The sequence below is a fragment of the Danio rerio genome, chromosome 1 (genome assembly GCF_052040795.2).
Source record: "Danio rerio strain M-AB ecotype USA chromosome 1, GRCz13ab, whole genome shotgun sequence".
In the NCBI taxonomy this organism is placed as follows: Eukaryota; Metazoa; Chordata; class Actinopteri; order Cypriniformes; family Danionidae; genus Danio; species Danio rerio.
The window spans coordinates 59,428,258-59,447,102 of NC_141021.1; the positions used below are offsets into that span (position 1 = coordinate 59,428,258).

General features: G+C 38.0%; 1 protein-coding gene across 1 annotated transcript; it reads right to left on the reverse strand.

Moving 5' to 3' along the window:
• Positions 1–1,979: 1,979 nt before the first annotated feature.
• On the reverse strand, positions 1,980–18,783 carry LOC100148752 (uncharacterized). Its single transcript, XM_087238273.1, has 7 exons — positions 17,802–18,783; positions 17,437–17,484; positions 11,133–11,180; positions 9,182–9,340; positions 7,529–7,687; positions 5,206–5,310; positions 1,980–3,215 (listed from the first exon to the last, which is right to left on the reverse strand). The coding sequence occupies exons 1-7, from the start codon at positions 17,809–17,811 to the stop codon at positions 2,944–2,946; spliced, it is 801 nt and encodes a 266-aa protein (XP_087094399.1). The 5' UTR covers positions 17,812–18,783; the 3' UTR covers positions 1,980–2,943.
• Positions 18,784–18,845: the final 62 nt, after the last annotated feature.

Below are 18,845 nucleotides of genomic sequence, written 5' to 3' on the forward strand. Positions count from 1 at the left end.
CATTTGGTTATTCATGATGTAATGTATTGTGTTTTGAATCATCTGTGATATATATATATATATAGTATTACTAATATATATATATTACTATTACTAAGTAATGAGAGCGCTTGTCTGCAGTGTTTTATTTCTTTCTTCTTTCACCTCTTAAGGCTTAAAGTGTTTATTTTTTTTGCTATTTGGGCTTATTGTAACCTAATTAGAATAAAAATCTAAGTATCATCTTTTGATATGATGTACTTTTAGAGAAACATGATGTCCATATGTAACGAGGAGACTGACACGGAGGGATCCATTATGCAGTATTTATTAATCACAACTTCACTCAAACACACAATATGCACCTGTACACACAACACACACACACACACACACAGTAGTAGTAAGGGTATCAAGACTGATGATGAACAGACACAGAGTAAGTTACCAGGCATGAGTGGAGGGTAATGAGCAAGAATCAGAGTCCGTGTATCAGGCTTGGGTCGAGGGCAGGCAGCGAGTATCAGAGTCAGTATATCAGGCGTGGGTCGAGGGCAGGCAGCGAGTATCAGAGTCCGTATATCAGGCGTGGGTCGTGGGCAGGCAGAAGGCGAAGCAAAGTAAGAGACAGGCTGGAGTCGTACACAAGAGATCAGGCTGGGAATAACGCTCAGTAATGCTGGCCGGGGCTGAACAAGACTTCGCACTGACTGAGTGTTTGAGTGCGGCTTATATGAGGTACGTGGGTCGTTAACAAGATTCAGATCAGGTGTATGCGCAATCAGTGTAGATGGATGATGTAATGCTAAAAGTCCGGAGATGGTGGCCTCTGCTGGCCAGCGAGGGGAATGACCGGGACCGAGTCGGTGACACCATATATGTGAACCCATGATCCCAATTTACACTTTTTCCCGATTTTTAAAATTATTTTTATTTTTATTTTTTTTTATGTAAATTTTAACATTAAAGGTTTTAGGTTTATTTTTTTATTTGTTTGGACTATTGGACTATTTTGGCCCATTTCGGACAGTTAAGCATAATGTTTGGGACATTTCATATGCTGCAAAACACTGTATGTCTGTAACAAAACATAAAACATTTAAAGTATTTTAAATAGCCACTTAAGAGCTAAAAATGTGCTGTCCACGTATGTGGACACTCCAGCCCTACACTCTTAGAAATAAAGATACGTGAGCTGTTACTGGGGTGGTACCTTTTCAAAAGGTACACATTTGTATCTAAATGGTCCATATTAATATCTCAAGGGTACATATTAGTACCTAAAAAGTACAACAGCGTTCCTCTTAAAACATTTAGGTACTAATATATACTTTTGAGATACCAATATGGACCCTTAAAGTACAAATGTGTGCCTTTTGAAGAAACACCACCCCAGTGACAGACCTCGTACCTTTATTTCTGAAACTGTAGGATGTAAAAACTTAATTTCAGTACTACATATGCACCATGCTATAAAGCATGAATCATTTCTTGAACATGGCAATGAGTTCACTGCACTCAAATGGCCTGCACAGTCACCAGAACTCAATCCAATAGAGCAGCTTTGGGATGTGGTGGAATAGGAGATTCACAAATCTGCAGCAACTGTGTGATGCTATCATGTCAACATAGAGCAAAATCTCTGAGGAGGAGTATGTCCAGTACCTTGTTGACTCTATGCCATGAAGGATTAAGGCAGTTCTGAAGGCAAACCCTTGTACTAGTAAGACATACCTAATAAAGTGGCCAGTGATTGTATATTGTCATGGTTCTTAAAATATATACACTGGATAAAGTGATTCATTGGATTGACTAAAAGTTCCTAAGGTACACGGTTGAAAACATTTTATATGGGCTGAATTTATATGGAATAATGCTCAACTTAATTTGTTTAGTTTGCTTGTTTCAATTCAGTCCATATTAATTGTTTGAAACTATTTTGCAAAACTCTTTTTGTTTCAGTGTAGATCATTTCTTCAGTAAAATGACAACACACTTGCTGCTGTTTAATATATATTTTTAATTGAAACAAATAATATGGATCAACATCGTTGTGGAGACAGAGAAGAATCAGAACTACCACCTCATGTTACTGTTCATAAAGCAGAAATGAATACAACATAACCAGTGCTGAATGTGCCAAATTAAAAACAGCCATATGCTTTGATCTGTTATGAGACTGCTGAATTAAAAAAACACATACAACACACATATATACTGTGTTTAAAGCGGATACAAACTAGTCTCTGTTCAGGAAACCACCACAATATTATCAAAACTAAAAGCTTTTTGTGTTTCGTACACACAGAGCATTCATATACCTGTAATTCAACATGATGTACAGTTGAAGTCAGAATTATTTGCCCCACTTTAAATTGTTTCCTCTTTTTTAAATACATTTTCCAAATGATGCTTAACAGAGCAAGAAAATTTTCACAGTATGTCTGATAATATTTTTTCTTCTGGAGAAAGTTTTATTTGTTTTAATTCGGCAAGAATAAAAGAAGTTTTACTTTTTTTTTATTTTAAGGTCAAATTATTAGCCCTTTTAATATTTGTTCGATAGTCTACATAACAAGCCATTTTTTAGACAATAACTTGCCTGTTAACCTAATTAACCTGGTTAAGCCTTTAAATGTCACTTTAAGCTGTATAGAAGTGTCTTGAAAAACATCTAGTCAAATATTATTTACTGTCATCATGGCAAAGAGAAAATAAATCAGTTATCAGAGATGAGTTATTAAAGCTATTATGATTAGAAATGTGTTGAAGAAATCTGCTCCCCGTTTAACAGAAATAGGGCAAAAAAATAATCAGGGGGGGTTAATAATACAGGGAGGCTAATAATTCAGACTTCAACTGTATGTGGTCAAATTAAACCATGTCATACATAAAACTAGTATGTCCTATTTCCCAGTTGTTCAAAATTTACTGCAGTAAATGTTTACAGTAATACATTTTTTTTCATTTTTTCTCCTTTTCTTTTTCTTTCTCTTTTTCTTTCTCTTTTTCTTTCGCTTTTTTAATGCTCTTGTTTCTGTATTGTTTTGCTGCACCTATACCTGCAGCAAGTGCAAGCTTGGCGAGTATGGACATTCCTCCTGTAGCCACCGCTAAACCCGCACCACCCACCACTACTGCTGCCACACCAGCTCCCAGCATCACCTTCTTCGCCATCTTCCACTGTTTTTGGTTCTCTTCCTCAGCGCGCATCTCCTCTTCTTTACATTTGGCTGCTAAAAGCATGATGTAAACACAACAGCAGTGAGTTTATATTTAGCGCTCAGCATAATTGAGTTCACAGATCTCTCGTTTATGTTGAAAATTTCAATAGGATGCTTCACAGCATGCGTTTCTCAACCACGCTCCTAGAGAACCACCAACACTACATGTACAGGCCTTTCTGTCTCTGCTACTGAGCTGATGATCTGAATCAGGTGTGTTTAGTTGAGGAGACATGGAGAATGTGCAGAGCTGGTGGTCCTCCAGGAACGTGGTTGAGAAACACTGCTTTACAGTAATATATGTGTTACTTTAGATCAGTCAGTACCAAAGACAAAACTGGAACTGATCTGTCAACAGACCTGAAGATCACTGTTTAAAAGTATAGTACGCCAAATTAATATTCATACGTTCATTTTCTTTTCAGCTTAGTCTCCTTATTAATCTGCCGTTGCCACAGCGGAATGAACTGCCAACTTATCCAGCATATGTTTTACACAGTGGATGCCCTTCCAGCTGCAACCCATCAATTTCATGTCGTTTTTGAACCCAAATAAGGACTAAATGTATGCTGTGTGTAGTTTTTCTGTAATTGGTATCATATCGGAGACTGTAAGGGTCTGTATGTGTTCATATATGTAGCATTTATTTATTTTTATATAAATTGCAGACGTTACAGTAGACAATTTCGCACTGCAGTTATAATCAAATTCTGTTGATGGAAAGGTTAGTAATGAATATTTATTCTCGCTTTATATGTGAACGGCCAGCCTGATCTCACGGGAAAACGTAAGTATTTTACGTTTTGCCAGTTTAGTGGCTATTTCGTACGAATTCGTACGAGTTCAGTCGTACGAAGTGGTATGATTTTAAAAAGGAGTCGTGGCACATAACCCCACCCCTAACCCCAACCGTCATTGGGGGATGAGCAAATCGTACTAAATTGTACAAGTTAGATCGTACGAATTCTTACGAATTAGCCACTAAATGAAAAAGTTACAAATTTCTGTGAGATTGTGTTGGAACAGCCTGATCTCACGAGAAAACGTTAAGTATTTTACGTTTTGCCAGTTTAGTGGCTAATTCGTACGAATTCGTACGAGTTCAGTTGTACGAAATGGTACGATTTTAAAAAGGAGGCGTGGCACCTGACCCCACCCCTAACCCCAACCGTCATTGGGGGATAAGCAAATCGTACTAAATTGTACGAATTAGATCGTACGAATTCTTACGAATTAGCCACTAAATGAAAAAGTTACAAATTTCTGTGAGATTGTGTTGGAACAGCCTGATCTCACGAGAAAACATAAGTATTTTACGTTTTGCCAGTTTAGTGGCTAATTCATACGAATTCGTACGAGTTCAGTCGTACGAAATGGTACGATTTTAAAAAGGAGGCGTGGCACCTGACCCCACCCCTAACCCCAACCGTCATTGGGGGATAAGCAAATCGTACTAAATTGTACGAATTAGATCGAACGAATTTATACGAATTAGCCACTAATTTAAAAAGTTATGAATTGCCGTGAGATTGTGTTGGTTGGAACGGCCCGTACAGCTTTACTGTAGACATTTTCTTGAGTAAAAATGACACTGTCTAAAACTTTGTCACACCACGCCCACTCATTAGTACCCTTTTGGCAGTCGAAATGCAAGCCTGATGAAGGTGACCAACCCCTACCATACTGTACCACTCAGTGGAAATGGGCCATTGTTTCATGTCGATTCCTAAGAAACCCTCACAATCAGACAAGCTTTAAACTTTTCTTCCTGAAGTTGCCAATAAATTTCACAAAAAAAGAAAATACAAAACTCTTAAGTGGAGCTGAAATCGTTTGTTTGTTTGTTTCTCAAAAATGTGGTCTATTCATTTAACAAATGTACACATTTTACACTGAAGGTGAGCAGCTGTTTGCTTATAACTGAACACACTGGACATGAAGGTACATTCAGATTCACAAACATGACAGATTGTTGATCATTTGTGTTCATTCATATACTTACCATTGGCCTCATCCTGATTATCTCCAATATACACCACTCTATCATGATCACTGTCATCATCATCGTCCTCATCTTCTTCGTCCTTATCTTCATCATGGTCTGCTTCTATAATTTTACAGTACGATTCACAACAGTTTAATTAAATCCAACATTCAAAGGTTTATTTGCAGTGCCTATTAGAGCAGTGTTTCTCAACCACGTTCCTGGAGGACCACCAGCACTGCATCTTTTAGATGTCTCCTTGGTCTGTTACACCCAATACAGGTATTCCGGTCTCTGTAAATGAGCTGAGATCTGAATCAGGTGTGATTGGAAAATGTGCAGAGCTCGTCCTTCAGGAATGTGGTTGAGAAACACTGTATTAGACTACATGCATCAAATTGCTATCAGTGTAATTATGTATTATTTCATGCGTCACTAAACACCAAAACAGATTATTTGAGATGCTGACAGTCATATATGTGTGTAAACACTATTAGGACATGTATATCTCACTAACAAGTGAAAATTGGTTGTTTTTGCGTTATTTCGAGCAAGTTCGTTCCTCTGGTTTGGAAATAAATGTTGAAGCAACGTCACGGCGATTAGATCCTTGTCTGAATATCAGCATGTAGACTGGCTGTTTGTACCGGCGGGTACAACGTGACGTCTTTCAGCAATAATTCATGAGAAAGACTTCCAAGTCTTTTCAGACCACCAATGAGCGCGCTCTATTGTGTATGAGGCGCAACTTCATTAATATGCATGATAGCTCTGAAGACTATTTTTACCTGTTACAAGGTTCAGACGGAAGAAAAAGAATTGTTTGGAGACACGGGTCGTCAGTGTTGTTTGAAAATGTGCTGCAACAAAAGTGTTGTTTTCATTTCCCCGCTATGAGAGTGCAGCTGGACTCAGATGTGGATTACAATGGTCTGCTAACATGCAACAGAAATATGTTTGTAAGGAACATTTTTTTACCCTAGAGCTTTTCGCATCTGCAAATGGTCAGATCTGGATTTGTCGTTCTTTTAGTTAGTATAGAAAGACCTTAGTCACAATGATTTAGTCACTAAGTTTTCAGTACTTTAATATCACTACAATATTATGGACCAAAGATTCTTTGTAATCGCTGCTCTCCAAGTGTAAACTAGTAAACACCGCAATCAAACTATTACCGTCGTGTAGGATTTTCATTTTGTGACTGGATAGTCTATACATACGTTTTTTTTGACGTTACCTAGAGAGTACATCTAAGTTACCGAGAAATGCAGAGGTTTTTTTTGTTTTTTTTTCCTACACAGCATGCGGTATCACATTGCATTAAAACTACACTCTTAAAGCAGTTCCTCACATCAAATATCTTGTTTGTCATAGGGGGCATGCAGGAAATGTTTCTGAATGAAAATACTATTGACAAAGTTGACAAATTAAGAATTTGGCAAATAATTTGATTACTGATGTCCATGTAAAGAGCCCCTGTCTGGGTCTGTTTGTATTGCCAGTATGAAAAACCGAACCGAAAACTCCCATTTTTATGCAAGCCCTTACCTCTTTCCCCACTCGACACTCTCACCTAAACAGAGCTGGACTCACCCACTTTCCTGACTTTTTCAAACTAAAAGTGTGAAAACACCCGTTTCATGGCCCTTTACATTTTTAAAAGTCTACTAAAGGTCCTGTGAAGTGCTTTTAAATGGGCATTTTTTAATTTAATGTTTGGTGTAATCTCCGTACATGAATAGTAGAGTAGCCCCTCGTCTTTAAAAAAAAACAGCCAATAGCGCAGGGGTCACCAATCTCGGTCCTGGAGGGCCGGTGTCCCTGCAGAGTTTAGCTCCAACTGGCCTCGACACAACTGGATGATTCAAGTATACCTAGTAAGACCTTGATTAGCTTGTTCAGGTGTGCTTGATTAGGGTTGGAGCTAAAATTTGCAGGACACCGGCCCTCCAGGAACAAGTTTGGTGACCTCTGCAATAGAGTTTGGTATTCTCACAGCAAATGAGAAGTTTCTTAGACGAAGCCGGCATGTCACATACTGGGAGCATTTGATTGGTCAGAAGATTTTAAACGGAGGTGACATCAACAAAAATCATTGACTCATTTAGGCATAAGTGACAAACTGCAAGCTTTGGATATTTATATCAGATTTAGATCTTCTAAACGTGCCTTTTGTCACTGTTTTAGAGCACACTAGCTGATAAACATCCTTAAACACAACAGACTAAATTAACATTGTTATTTTTAAAAGGTGGTGTACTCATGCACTGTATTAGACACAATATACAATATACTGTAGAGTTATGTAGAGGAAAGTGGATTTTTTATTGCCAATATATACCTGGTTGTTTCTTTTTTGAACCCTTTCGACGGCGTGCTTTCTCTTTATCAGGGACCTGTGCAGGATCACTTGATTGATCAGATCTTGGTACCCCTTTGCCTTCTTTTGTGGTCGGAGACTCATCAGACACCGCTTCAGATTTCTCACCGTCTTCTTGTTCTGGTTTAAATGAATGATAATGCAACAATTTAGACTGAATATTCACATAAAATGGGTGCAAAGCAGTTTAATAAGTAATTGTTGATTGACACTGGTTAAATAAATTCAATATTAACATTTTTTTATCAAAGCCAATTTCCCTAAAAAAAAAAAAAAAAGGAGAAACACTGAAATAAAATGTCCACAAAAAGAAAAACTTATTATTTATGACCCGTTTTCCAGTGGTACGGTATGTTACGGTTCGATACGTGTTTCCACTGTCAAAGGGTACTTAAAAGCAAACCGCAGCACTTTTTGGGCACCCTTTGCAAAAGGTACCTAGCATGACAAAGGGAACCAAAAGACGGAGCTAGATGTGCAGCTGAACTGAATTGGTTTACTCTGTAAACTGTGGCTTAGTTGCCCAAAAGCCCAGGATCCTGACCTTCGCTTTATTCACTTATGCTCGATAAATAAATTAATTGATTTTGATTAATTGACTCCTGACCGATTATTGAATTGGGGTGGACTAAGGCAAGTGAGAAATAGTCCAACAAAACTCGCAGAAGCAGGAGAATGAAAACAAAGGAACTGCCATTTTTTAAAAGACAGACGTGACATTACACCATAATAATATATACTTATAATAACCATGGTCGACCCAAGCTCAGGCAAACCTTGTTATTGTCTTGATGCGCTTTCACGTTCTCCAGAGAGCTCTATATTTGAAAAAATTATTTATTTCTTGAGCTTAAATGATTAAATTATTAAAATAATTGCTATTTTAATTTTGCAGGACCTTTAAGTCTTTTCAGATTGTTTTGTCGCTCATCACAACACCTTGAAACTTCATTAGCTGTTTATGTCCATACAAATGTATCAGCAATTTTATTTGTTCTACAAAGTGCAGGAGATCTTGACTGAAAATAAGGGGTTTCTTTACAGGCCTGTTTTTTTTTTTTTTTTTTTTTACTTGAAAATAAGCCCCTATTTATGATCATCGCTTACCTTAGGTCAGGGGTGTACAAACTCAGTCTTGGAGGGACGGTGTCAGGCTGAGTTTAGCTCCAACTTGCTTCAACACACATGCCAGGAAGTTTCTAGTATATCTAGTAGGAGCTTGATTAGCTGGATCAGGTGTGTTTGATTAGTGTTGGAGCTAAACTGCCCAGTTCAAGGCATGGAAGTTTCACACTGAGCTGATGATTGATTGTGATGATTGTTTGACAAGCTGTCCTGGGAGTGAGCTCTGAGCTTTGAGATCTTCAAGCTCTCGGCTCCTTCCCGTTTGCAGTGCAAGAGGGGAGTTTGAACTCAAGTAGATCTCGATGAACACCCCCCCCCCACCCCACCCCAATCCACACTAGCTGATAAACATCCTTAAACCTAATAGACTGAAACTAACAACAAAAAATTATTATTTTCAAAAGGTGGTGTACTCATGCACTGTGTTAGACACAATATACAGTATAGAGTTGTGTAGAGGAACGTGGATTTTTAATTGGCAATATATACCTGGACGTTTCTTTTTTGCACCCTTTCGACCGCGTGCTTTCTTTTTAGCAGGGACCTTTGCACCACCTTTTGGTTGATGAGATTTTGGTACCCCTTTGCCTCCTTTTGTGGTCGGAGACTCATCAGACACCGCTTCAGATTTCTCACCGTCTTCTTGTTCTGGTTTAAATTAAGGATAATGCAACAAATTAGACTGAATATTCACATAAAATGTGTGCAAAACAGTTTACCAAGTAATTTTTGATTGACACTGATTAAATAAATTCAATATTCACATTTTTATTGAAGACAATTTTCCTTAAAAAAGGAGAAACACTGAAATAAAATGTCCACAAAAAGAAAAAACGTATTATTTATGACCTGTTTTCAAGTGGTACGGTATGGTATGGTTCGATACGCTTTTATGGCCGTTTCCACTGTCAAAGGGTACCTAAAAGCAAACCGCAGCACTTTTTGGGCACCCTTTGCAAAAGGTACCTAGCACGACAAAGGGTACCAAAAGACAGAGCTAGACATGCAGCTGAATTCTTCGCAGAAGCAAGAGAATAAAAACAAAGGAACTGCCATTTTTTTTAAAGACAGACGTGACATTACACCGTGATATATACTTATAATAACCATGGTCGACCCAAGCTCAGACAAACCTTGTTGTTGTCTTGATGCGCTTTCACGTTCTCCAGAGAGCTCTATATTAGAAAAAATAATTCATTTCTTGAGCTTAAATGCTTAAATTATTAAAATAATTGTTATTTTAATTTCGCAGGACCTTTAAGTCTTTTCAGATTGTATTGTCGCTCATCACAACACCTTGAAACTTCATTAGCTGTTTATGTCCAAACAAATGTTTCAGCAATTTTATTTGTTCTACAAAGTGCAGGAGATCTTGACTGACAACGTTGTTCCTTTACAGGCCTGTTTTTTTTACTTCAGTAACCTTAGGTCAGGAGTGTGCAAACTCGGTCATGAGTTTAGGTCCAGCTTCAACACACATGCCAGGAGGTTTCTAGTATATCTAGTAGGAGCTTGATTAGCTGGATCAGGTGTTTGATTAGTGTTGGAGCTAAACTGCACAGTTTAAGGAATGGAAGTTTCTTGAAAGTTTCACACTGAGCTGATGATTGATTGAAAAGCTTGTTTGACAAGCTGTCCTGGGAGTGAGCTCTGAGCTTTGAGATCTTAAAGCTCTGGGCTCCCTCCCGTTTGTATGGTGAGAGGGGAGTTTGAGCTCAGGTAAGTCTTGATGAACACCCCCCACTTATACTGTGATTGTTTAAGTAAAGCATTACTTGGGATTGTAATATTATTATGTTAATTCAAGTTACTTGTAATGTGTTCCCCCTAACATTGGTTATTTGCACAAACTGCTGTGGGGGAAACTGCCCCTATTATCTAAATACCCGAAGTGCCATTTGGGTCTCTGAACTCTTTCGACAGTATGCTTGATCTTTCACTCTGAAAACAGCCAAACATTTGTCTCTTTGAATTTGCAGCCTCAGCTCATTAGAAATATGTGCCCTGGGCTACTTATGCTTAAAGTTCTTGTTTTTTGCCCTTTGAAAAGTACTGAAGAGTAGCAGGCTACGTATTAAGCGGTGAAAAGTTGATTAATTTGCATATTAGATGTAAGTGTGAAACATAATATGTAGTAATGCATTCCATGGATGTTTAAGGCATTGAAGTTTTGTGGAAGTTTCACACTCAGGTAGATCTCGATGAAACACCCCAACTCCCGAAGGCACCCATGTGCACAAACAAGCGTTATAAAAGCAGAAGATAATTACAGTTTTTAAAATTCATTAATTCATACAACTTTATTGTGGATGCTTAATTTAACGTGGCTTATAATTCAGTCATGAGTGTGTGTTCTCTCATATTTGTCTGAATTTTCTCAGTTCTTTCTAGTCGAATCAAAATTCTAGCAAAAGCACATTTGTTTGAGGATCTCTCTCACCTGAACAAGAGCTGGAATCAGAGACGTCGTCCAGGTCTTCTGCAATATCTGAAATACACAAGATGTCAGCCAGAAAATAATGCAATCTGATTTCTATGGCCAATAACAAACAGGCTTTATAATCACACCACAAGAGGAAAACTAATGTCGTGAAGTCAAAAGCTCAAATAAAACAAACACAGATCACTGTAATGGAACATCTAGGGCTCTGTTTTAACAATCCACGTGCAAAGCGCAAAGCACAGGGGCGTGTCAGAATCCACTTTTGCTAATAAAAGGACAGAAAAATCTGCTTTGCGCCGTTTGTTAGGCGCAAAGATTTGTGTCAAAACTATTTCTAAATTCAGTTCTAATTTCCAGCAAAAAAATAAATAAACAACAATAACGAAGTGTGCTCAAACAACTGAGTTATATCCAAATACACATGCTGTGCCCCATATGGTCTGAAACCTGACAGGTGGACAAATCTAAGCTTGCTTTTAATGAAGCAAATATAAATATGGATATAATAAATCATACTGCTAATAATAATAACATTATACAAAAGCAGATTTTCACAAAAAAACTGAAAAAGCCCCCGAGATGAAGAAGGCATGAAAGCATGCTTTTTATATTTATGTAGGCTAAAAAAATAATATGTTTTGTAATATTTTAATCCTTTATATCCTTCATATAATCAATTTTTTTCCTTTATATTTAGATCCTATATATATCCTTATTATATCCTATATATATCCTATATATACCCTTAATATCTAATATTTTTTTTCATATGTAAAGATGTTTGCGTATTGCTCTACATCTTGTGTGAATTAAGCAGTGTAACGCCTGTTTCACACCGCAAGCATCAGCGGCGCGTGAGCAGAGCGTGAGCAGCCTGTGTGTTTTCCGCGTCCATGTTAACAGATTAGAGTTTTCATACCGCACGCAGCAGCAGCGCGTCAGAGCGAGGCGTGAACGTCGCCGAAGCAGCAGTGCAGCGATAGTTTCGGCGCTGAGTCTATTTTTGACGCGCTGCTCACGCTCAAATAAAGTGACAGTGCATTAATAATGACTAAAACACATTGAATGACAGTAAAAAGTAGCAATTTTACCCAATAAATGCGTTAATAATGTCAAATGGTTTATATATAGTCATTCAAATTAACTTAAAACGATTTAAAACGGCAACAAACATTTATTTAGGCCCGAACTACAAAACCAAATGTAAAACAATTTTAGTATCAGTTTTGCTTAAGTTGCACACTAGTGTTGTAGGAGAGGGGAAACAGAATATTTACGGGATTTGTAGTCCATGGCGAAGTGTATTGTGGGTAGTGTAGTTCGGCACGCATGCTGGATGATGTTAACTCGCTGTGTTCTGTGCAGCTGAGCAGAGGAAGAAAGTTTTAATCGGCTTTGTTTTATGTTCACTCGAGTTATTCCTACCGGGAGCTGTTTGCACTGTGAATCTGACAACACGAAAACAAGTAAAAGAATGGCCTGCATTGGTTACTTTTGTCCGTCTCATCCTCTGCACGAGCATGAATTAACGAGCTGTTATTTTGCCGCTGGACATCACTGAAGCGGAGAAAGTAACACTAGTTTGATCATGTATAAATATTATTATAACTATATTGTATAAATATTATTATAACTAGGTCTACAGCAACCTGATAATAAAAAACAAATGACATGACATCACAGGCGATTGTCCTCTGACTGTAGACACTTCTCATATAAGTTAGCTTGAGAAGCATACAGTACTATTTGATCTATAAAATTTGTAAAATAAACATTTGCCGGTTAAAGAAACAGCATAGGAGGGGCCTTGGTGCAGATGAAAAGTTTAAAAAGTGTATTTGTATATAGAGAGACATGGGTAACTAGATAGAATAGACAGAGATAGGTTGATCTCTGCGGCAGCTGCCGAAGAGCTGCGCGCTGCAGACGCAGCTGGTGTGAAAGGCAAACGCCTGCGTGCTGCTACTGCTCGACATACGAGCTGCTCACGCTCTCCTCACGCGCCGCTGACGCTTGCGGTGTGAAACAGGCGTAAGCGAGGCTCACAACTAACGCGCTCTGCACTGGACAATAAACGGGCTTTGTTCTGGTGTATTGAAAAATCTATTATAGTTTCTCAAAATAGCAATGCGCCACAGAATGCCTTCCTTTTTAGACTAGAACGCCTATGGGTGCACAAATGAGCACTAATGCATTTGCTATTTAAACAGCGTGGTGCAAAACATCAAAACAACTCTTGCGCCAAGCTGAAATTAGCAAACAACAATTTCAAAAATGTATTAGAAATAAAAACGTTGAATTATTGCATGTGTTTTGATGCTGCCATTCATCAGGACTAGTATAGAATTGAATTATTTAGTATTAATCTGTAGTTTGTAAGTGTCATATTAAATGAATTGATATTGACCTGATGCCATTGTGTCTCCTGCAGTCACTCAGAGGCTCTCAGTGATTTGTAAAAGTTTCTATAGTAGGTGGTGTAGTTTAAATGTATTTGTGCTTCTTGCACTGGTAATTTTTCTTTCTGTGTTTGACTTTTCCATTTATCCTTATGCTATGCCTCCTTGCCACACTTATACTGTGATTGTTTAAGTAAACATTACTTGTGATAGTAATATTATTATGTTAATTCAAGTTACTTGTAATCTGTTCCCCCTAACACTGGTAATTTGCACAAACTGCTGTGGGGGAAACTGCCCCTATTATCTAAATACTAGGGATGTAACGGTATTGTAAATACCGTCATACCGCAATATTAATTTTTTTCGATATTACCGAAGTCGCATGACTCGGTAAAACTATAGGTCTTCTGAGAAAATTTGCTTAGGCGGGAACGGGAGGTAGCAAAAACTACAATACCCATCAGCCCATGCTTGACCATCATCCCTTGCAGTCTGTTGTCGCTACAGATCCAGTAATGCGGAAATGGAGTGTGCTGCTAGAAGCGGGGATGAAAAGAGCTCCGAGCGCCGAAAACGGAGCGTTTCGAAATGTGTGGATAATGTCTCAGTGTGGATAATGGAAAACTGAGACACCTGAAAACGGAGGCGGGGCTGCAGACGTTCGCCTCTCTGATTGGGGCTTTTCCTGAATATTAAGTAGCCTAACACGCACAGTCCAGTCCTGCATCCTCTCCTTGTAAGTTCAGACTTCGCAAGTTTGATCAAGGCTGCAGTCTCTTCTTCTCAGTTTGATATGGAAAAGCAGACTATACCGAGGACACGGGTAAATCTTCAAAGGGAACAATGTACTTTATAACTTCATTCACATCACCCTGGCTTCGTTGTTTCACTTTATCAACAATAAAATGTAAACATGATATAAGGAACTGCCTATTTTCATTTTAATATTAGCAACTTAGACAACAGACATGTTGAGGCGTCGTGCTGCATAAGATGAGCGTCATCTTCACTGTGGATATTTATAACAAAACGGAGCCGATAACAACTGCCTCCTTTCAATTTCAGTGAAAATACGAAACACAGCCTCTCTTTTGCTGAATATCAGTTTTAATAATCGATAATGGCCATTTTAAAAGTATAACATACAATAAGTTTATACATTATAGGAAATAAAGGCAAGCGATCAGTCAATATACAGAATGTACGTGGTTACATTAATCATTAACTTATCTTTGCACTCAGCCAAAACACGTTACCTGAGAACAAGTAATAGATTCCAATGACCAAAGTCAGGGAATATGTCGTTAGATAAAGACAACAAGATGAATGAAATATCCCGTTTAATAAATATAGTGAGATTAGATCCAGCGGGAGATGCTTGATGAGAAGTCCGACTAGCAGAGCTCTCATCTGTGTAGATGGGCTGAGTGTGATTAAATGTTGAATGTGATGAGTTTTCAACAATACTAAATTGAAACTTTATTGTTTTTACATGGTTTAATAATTTTTTGTTATTAAAATTGAAGTTCCTGTTTCAAAGCTTACAGATAGATGGCTAATTTGTATGTCATTGACACTTTTGGCACTTTTTTGGAGTATTTTCATAAGTTTTGTTTTTTCCTGTAAATGATTCAATAAATACCGTACCGTGACATTCATACCGAGGTATTACCGTACCGTGAAATTCTGATACCGTTACATCCCTACTAAATACCCAAAGTGTCATTTGGGTCTCTGAACTCTTTCGACAGTATGCTTGATCTTTCACTCTGAAAACAGCCAAACATTTGTCTCTTCGAAATTTGCAACCTCAGCTCATTAGAAATATGTGCCCTGGGCTACTTATGCTTACAGTTCTTGTTTTTCGCTCTTTAAAAAAAAAACTGAAGAGTAGCAGGCTACGTATTAAGTAAAAAGTTGATTAATTTGCATATTAGATGTAGGTGTGAAACAACATCTAGTAATGCATTCCATGGATGTTTAAGGCAGGGAAGTTTCTTGGAAGTTTCACACTGAGCTGATGATTGATTTTAAAGCTTGTTTGATATGCTGTCCCTGGAGTGAGCTCTGATCTTATGAGATCTTCAAGCTCTGGGCTCCCTCCCGTTTGCTTGGCGAGAGGGGAGTTTGAGCTCAGTTAGATCTTGATGACCCTCAACCCCTGGCCCTCGCAAGATGTCACTTCATGCCTTTGCATTGACTTAACACGCTTCTTCTGCGTCTGGTGTGAACACAGCATTATAGATTTAACAGAACGAATACCAAGTGAAGTTGTACTTTCAAACTACCCAGCTAACAAATTTAGGTTGTAAGAACGTTCTCATAACGTTATCTGTAACGTTCCAAGAATGTTGAAATGTCCAGTTTGCTTAATGTTGCTAGAACGTTTTTTATGGTTAGGATAACGTTGTTACAACGTTCCTAAAACCTAAAATTCCACCAAAATATAAAGTTCTAAGAACGTTTATTTGGAATGTTCCAAGAACGTCGAAATGTCCAGTTTGCTAAATGTTGCTAGAACTTTTTTTATGGTTAGGATAATGTTGTTACAACGTTTTCAAAACTTAAATTTCCACAAAAATATAACATTTTAAGAACTTTTTCCATCAACATTATGACAACGTTTATGAAGTACAAATAACGTTCTGAAGACACTCCGAGAACTTCATTCTAAGAACGTTTTCCATCAACATTATGACGTTTATGAAGTACAAATAACGTTCTGAAGACGTCCAGAGAACTTTGTTCTAAGAACTTTTTTTTTACAACGTTACAAGAACGTTAACGTTATGGACCCTTCTAAAAACAATCTATTGATAACGTTTTGTGCTAACATTTCCACAACTTTTAAAAAACGTTAGTGAATGTTCTGGGAACGTTCCCTGTTAGCTGGGTAATATTAAAATAACGTGTAGCTATTTCTTGCTGTTGAAGTTTGCTTAATCTTGGAAGTTCAGTGGAAGTTTCACACTATTTATGGCCTTTAGATAATTGCATTGTTAATAAAGAATTTAATTTTTCCATGTCTCATTGCTTCTCTTTGGAGAATAATACTATAGTATGTGGTGTAGTTTAAATGTATTTGTGCTTCTTGCACTGGTAATTTACCTTTATGTGTTTGACTTTTCCAGTTATCCTTATGCTATACTTCCTTGCCACACATATACTGTGATTTTTCTAAGTAATGCATTACTTGGGATTGTAATATTATTATGTTTTTTCAAGTTACTTGTAATGTGTTCCCCCTAACACTGGTGATTTGCTCAAACTGCTGTGGGGGAAACTGCCCCTATTATCTACATAACCAAAAGTGCCATTTGGGTCTCTGAACTCTTTCGACAGTATGCTTGATCTTTCACTCCTACATTTGGAGAAAACAGCCAAACATTTGTCTCTTCGAATTTGCAACCCAGGCTCATTGGCAATATGTGGCTAATTGGCTGATAATTCCGACTTCAGCTGTATGTTACTTTGCAACTACCTGCACATGTCAACTAATCCTCATTAGAGTACTGTAAGTGTGTTAGCATCAGTTTAAGTAGACATGAACTTGCTAAGTTTCTTAAAGTCAGGAGAAGGTTGTTTGGGCAGTGTGATATTAAGCAGACAACCTGCTAATACTGAAATGATAATACGTTGGCATGTAGCTTGCACAAAATTGCCAATCTAAAGTGACCCACGAAGGCACCCATGTGCACAAACAAGCGTTATTAAAGCTGAAGATAATTACAGTTTTAAAATTCATTAGTTCATACAACTTTATTGTGGACGCTCAATTTAACGTGGATTTTAATTCAGTCATGAGTGTGTGTTCTCTCATATTTGTCTGAATTCTCTCAGTTCATTCTAGTCAAATCAAAAGTCTAGCAAAAGCACATTTGTATGAGGATCTCTCTCACCTGAACAACAGCTGGAATCAGAGAGGTCACCCAGGACTCCTGCAATTTCTGAAATACACAAGATCTCATCCAGAAAATAATGCAATCTGATTTCTATAGCCAATAACAAACAGGCTTTATAATCACACCACAAGAGGAAAACTAATGTCGTGAAGTCAAAAGCTCAAATAAAACAAACACAGATCACTGTAATGGTGACCGAAGTAAAAGCAGATTTTGGAAATAAGAATTTATCCAAAATAAAAATGTTGAATGAATTATTGCATGTGTTTTGATGCTGCCATTCATCAGGACTAGTATAGAATTGAATTATTTAGTTTTAATCTGTAGCATTTAACTGTTATATTAAATGAAGTGATACTGACCTGATGCCATTGTGTCTCCTGCAGTCACTCAGAGGCTGTCAGTGTTTGTATGAGTTTGTGAAGTGAATAAGACAAACTGAAAGCATTTGCAAGTATATCAAACAGTAAATAGGATGGAATGGGGTGTGTGTGTGTGTGTGTGCGTGTGTGTGTGCGTGTTTATCAGTCACACAATACAACACATCTCCCTCACATAGTCAATCAGGTTGTGTATCGTAGTTATCCAATACTCTGGTTTTTCCCGGGAGTCTCCCATATTTCAGACCCATCTCTCGTTATGTTATTCCTCCCGAAAAAGTCCTGTAATTTCACCCCCCTCCCCCCATTTTTATAACACCCCCCAAATTTGGTACAAGATTCGATCACAGCCAGAAACTCAGTGGATAGTACTGACCAGGCATCCCCCCTGGCCAGGATGCCGGGGTTAAACTCCTACTCTTTTTTTGAAAGACATCCTGTGATGTATCTGCACAGTACTGGGACACCTAGACGTCCCCCACCCCCGGTCTACGGGATTTTCAGAGATGAATGTTGGCAGGTATGGTCACCTTCTTTTCCGTGGCATTGCAATGTTGCTGGATATTGGCTGAAACTGGAACACACTGTCGTATAGGCAAATCAAGAGCATCCCAAACATGCTCAATGGGTGCCATTATCTGGTCAATAAGCTGGCTAGGAAAGAACTGTGATGTTTTCAACTTTCAGATGTGACCGTGCATGATCATGCTGCAACATGTTTGTGGATAAATGGCTCAATAATGAACCTCACGGGATCTCTAAGCATTTAAAATAGCATCAATACATGCTGATGTGTTCATTGTTCATATCATATACCCACCCATACCATAATCCCACCCCTATTGTGACTATTCGATTCACAATGCTGACATTACCTCTCCAAAGTGCCAGACATCATCAAATGTGAGCATTTGCCCACTCATATTGGTTACAGTTGGTTAATTAGGGAGGACAAGTGTCAGATGAGCTGCCTTAAGACACTGCTGACAGATTGTGCAGAATCTCTCTGGTTCTGTATTGGATTTT

What these genes read in the sequence shown, in the direction of transcription:
- LOC100148752 (XM_087238273.1), bottom strand. An exon ending in TGATTCCAGCTGTTGTTCAG is followed by an intron (nt 11,181 to 17,436) that starts GTGAGAGAGATC and finishes TGTGTATTTCAG; the next exon opens with ATATTGCAGAAGACCTGGAC. An exon ending in TGCAAAAAAGAAACGTCCAG is followed by an intron (nt 7,688 to 9,181) that starts GTATATATTGCC and finishes CATTTAAACCAG; the next exon opens with AACAAGAAGACGGTGAGAAA.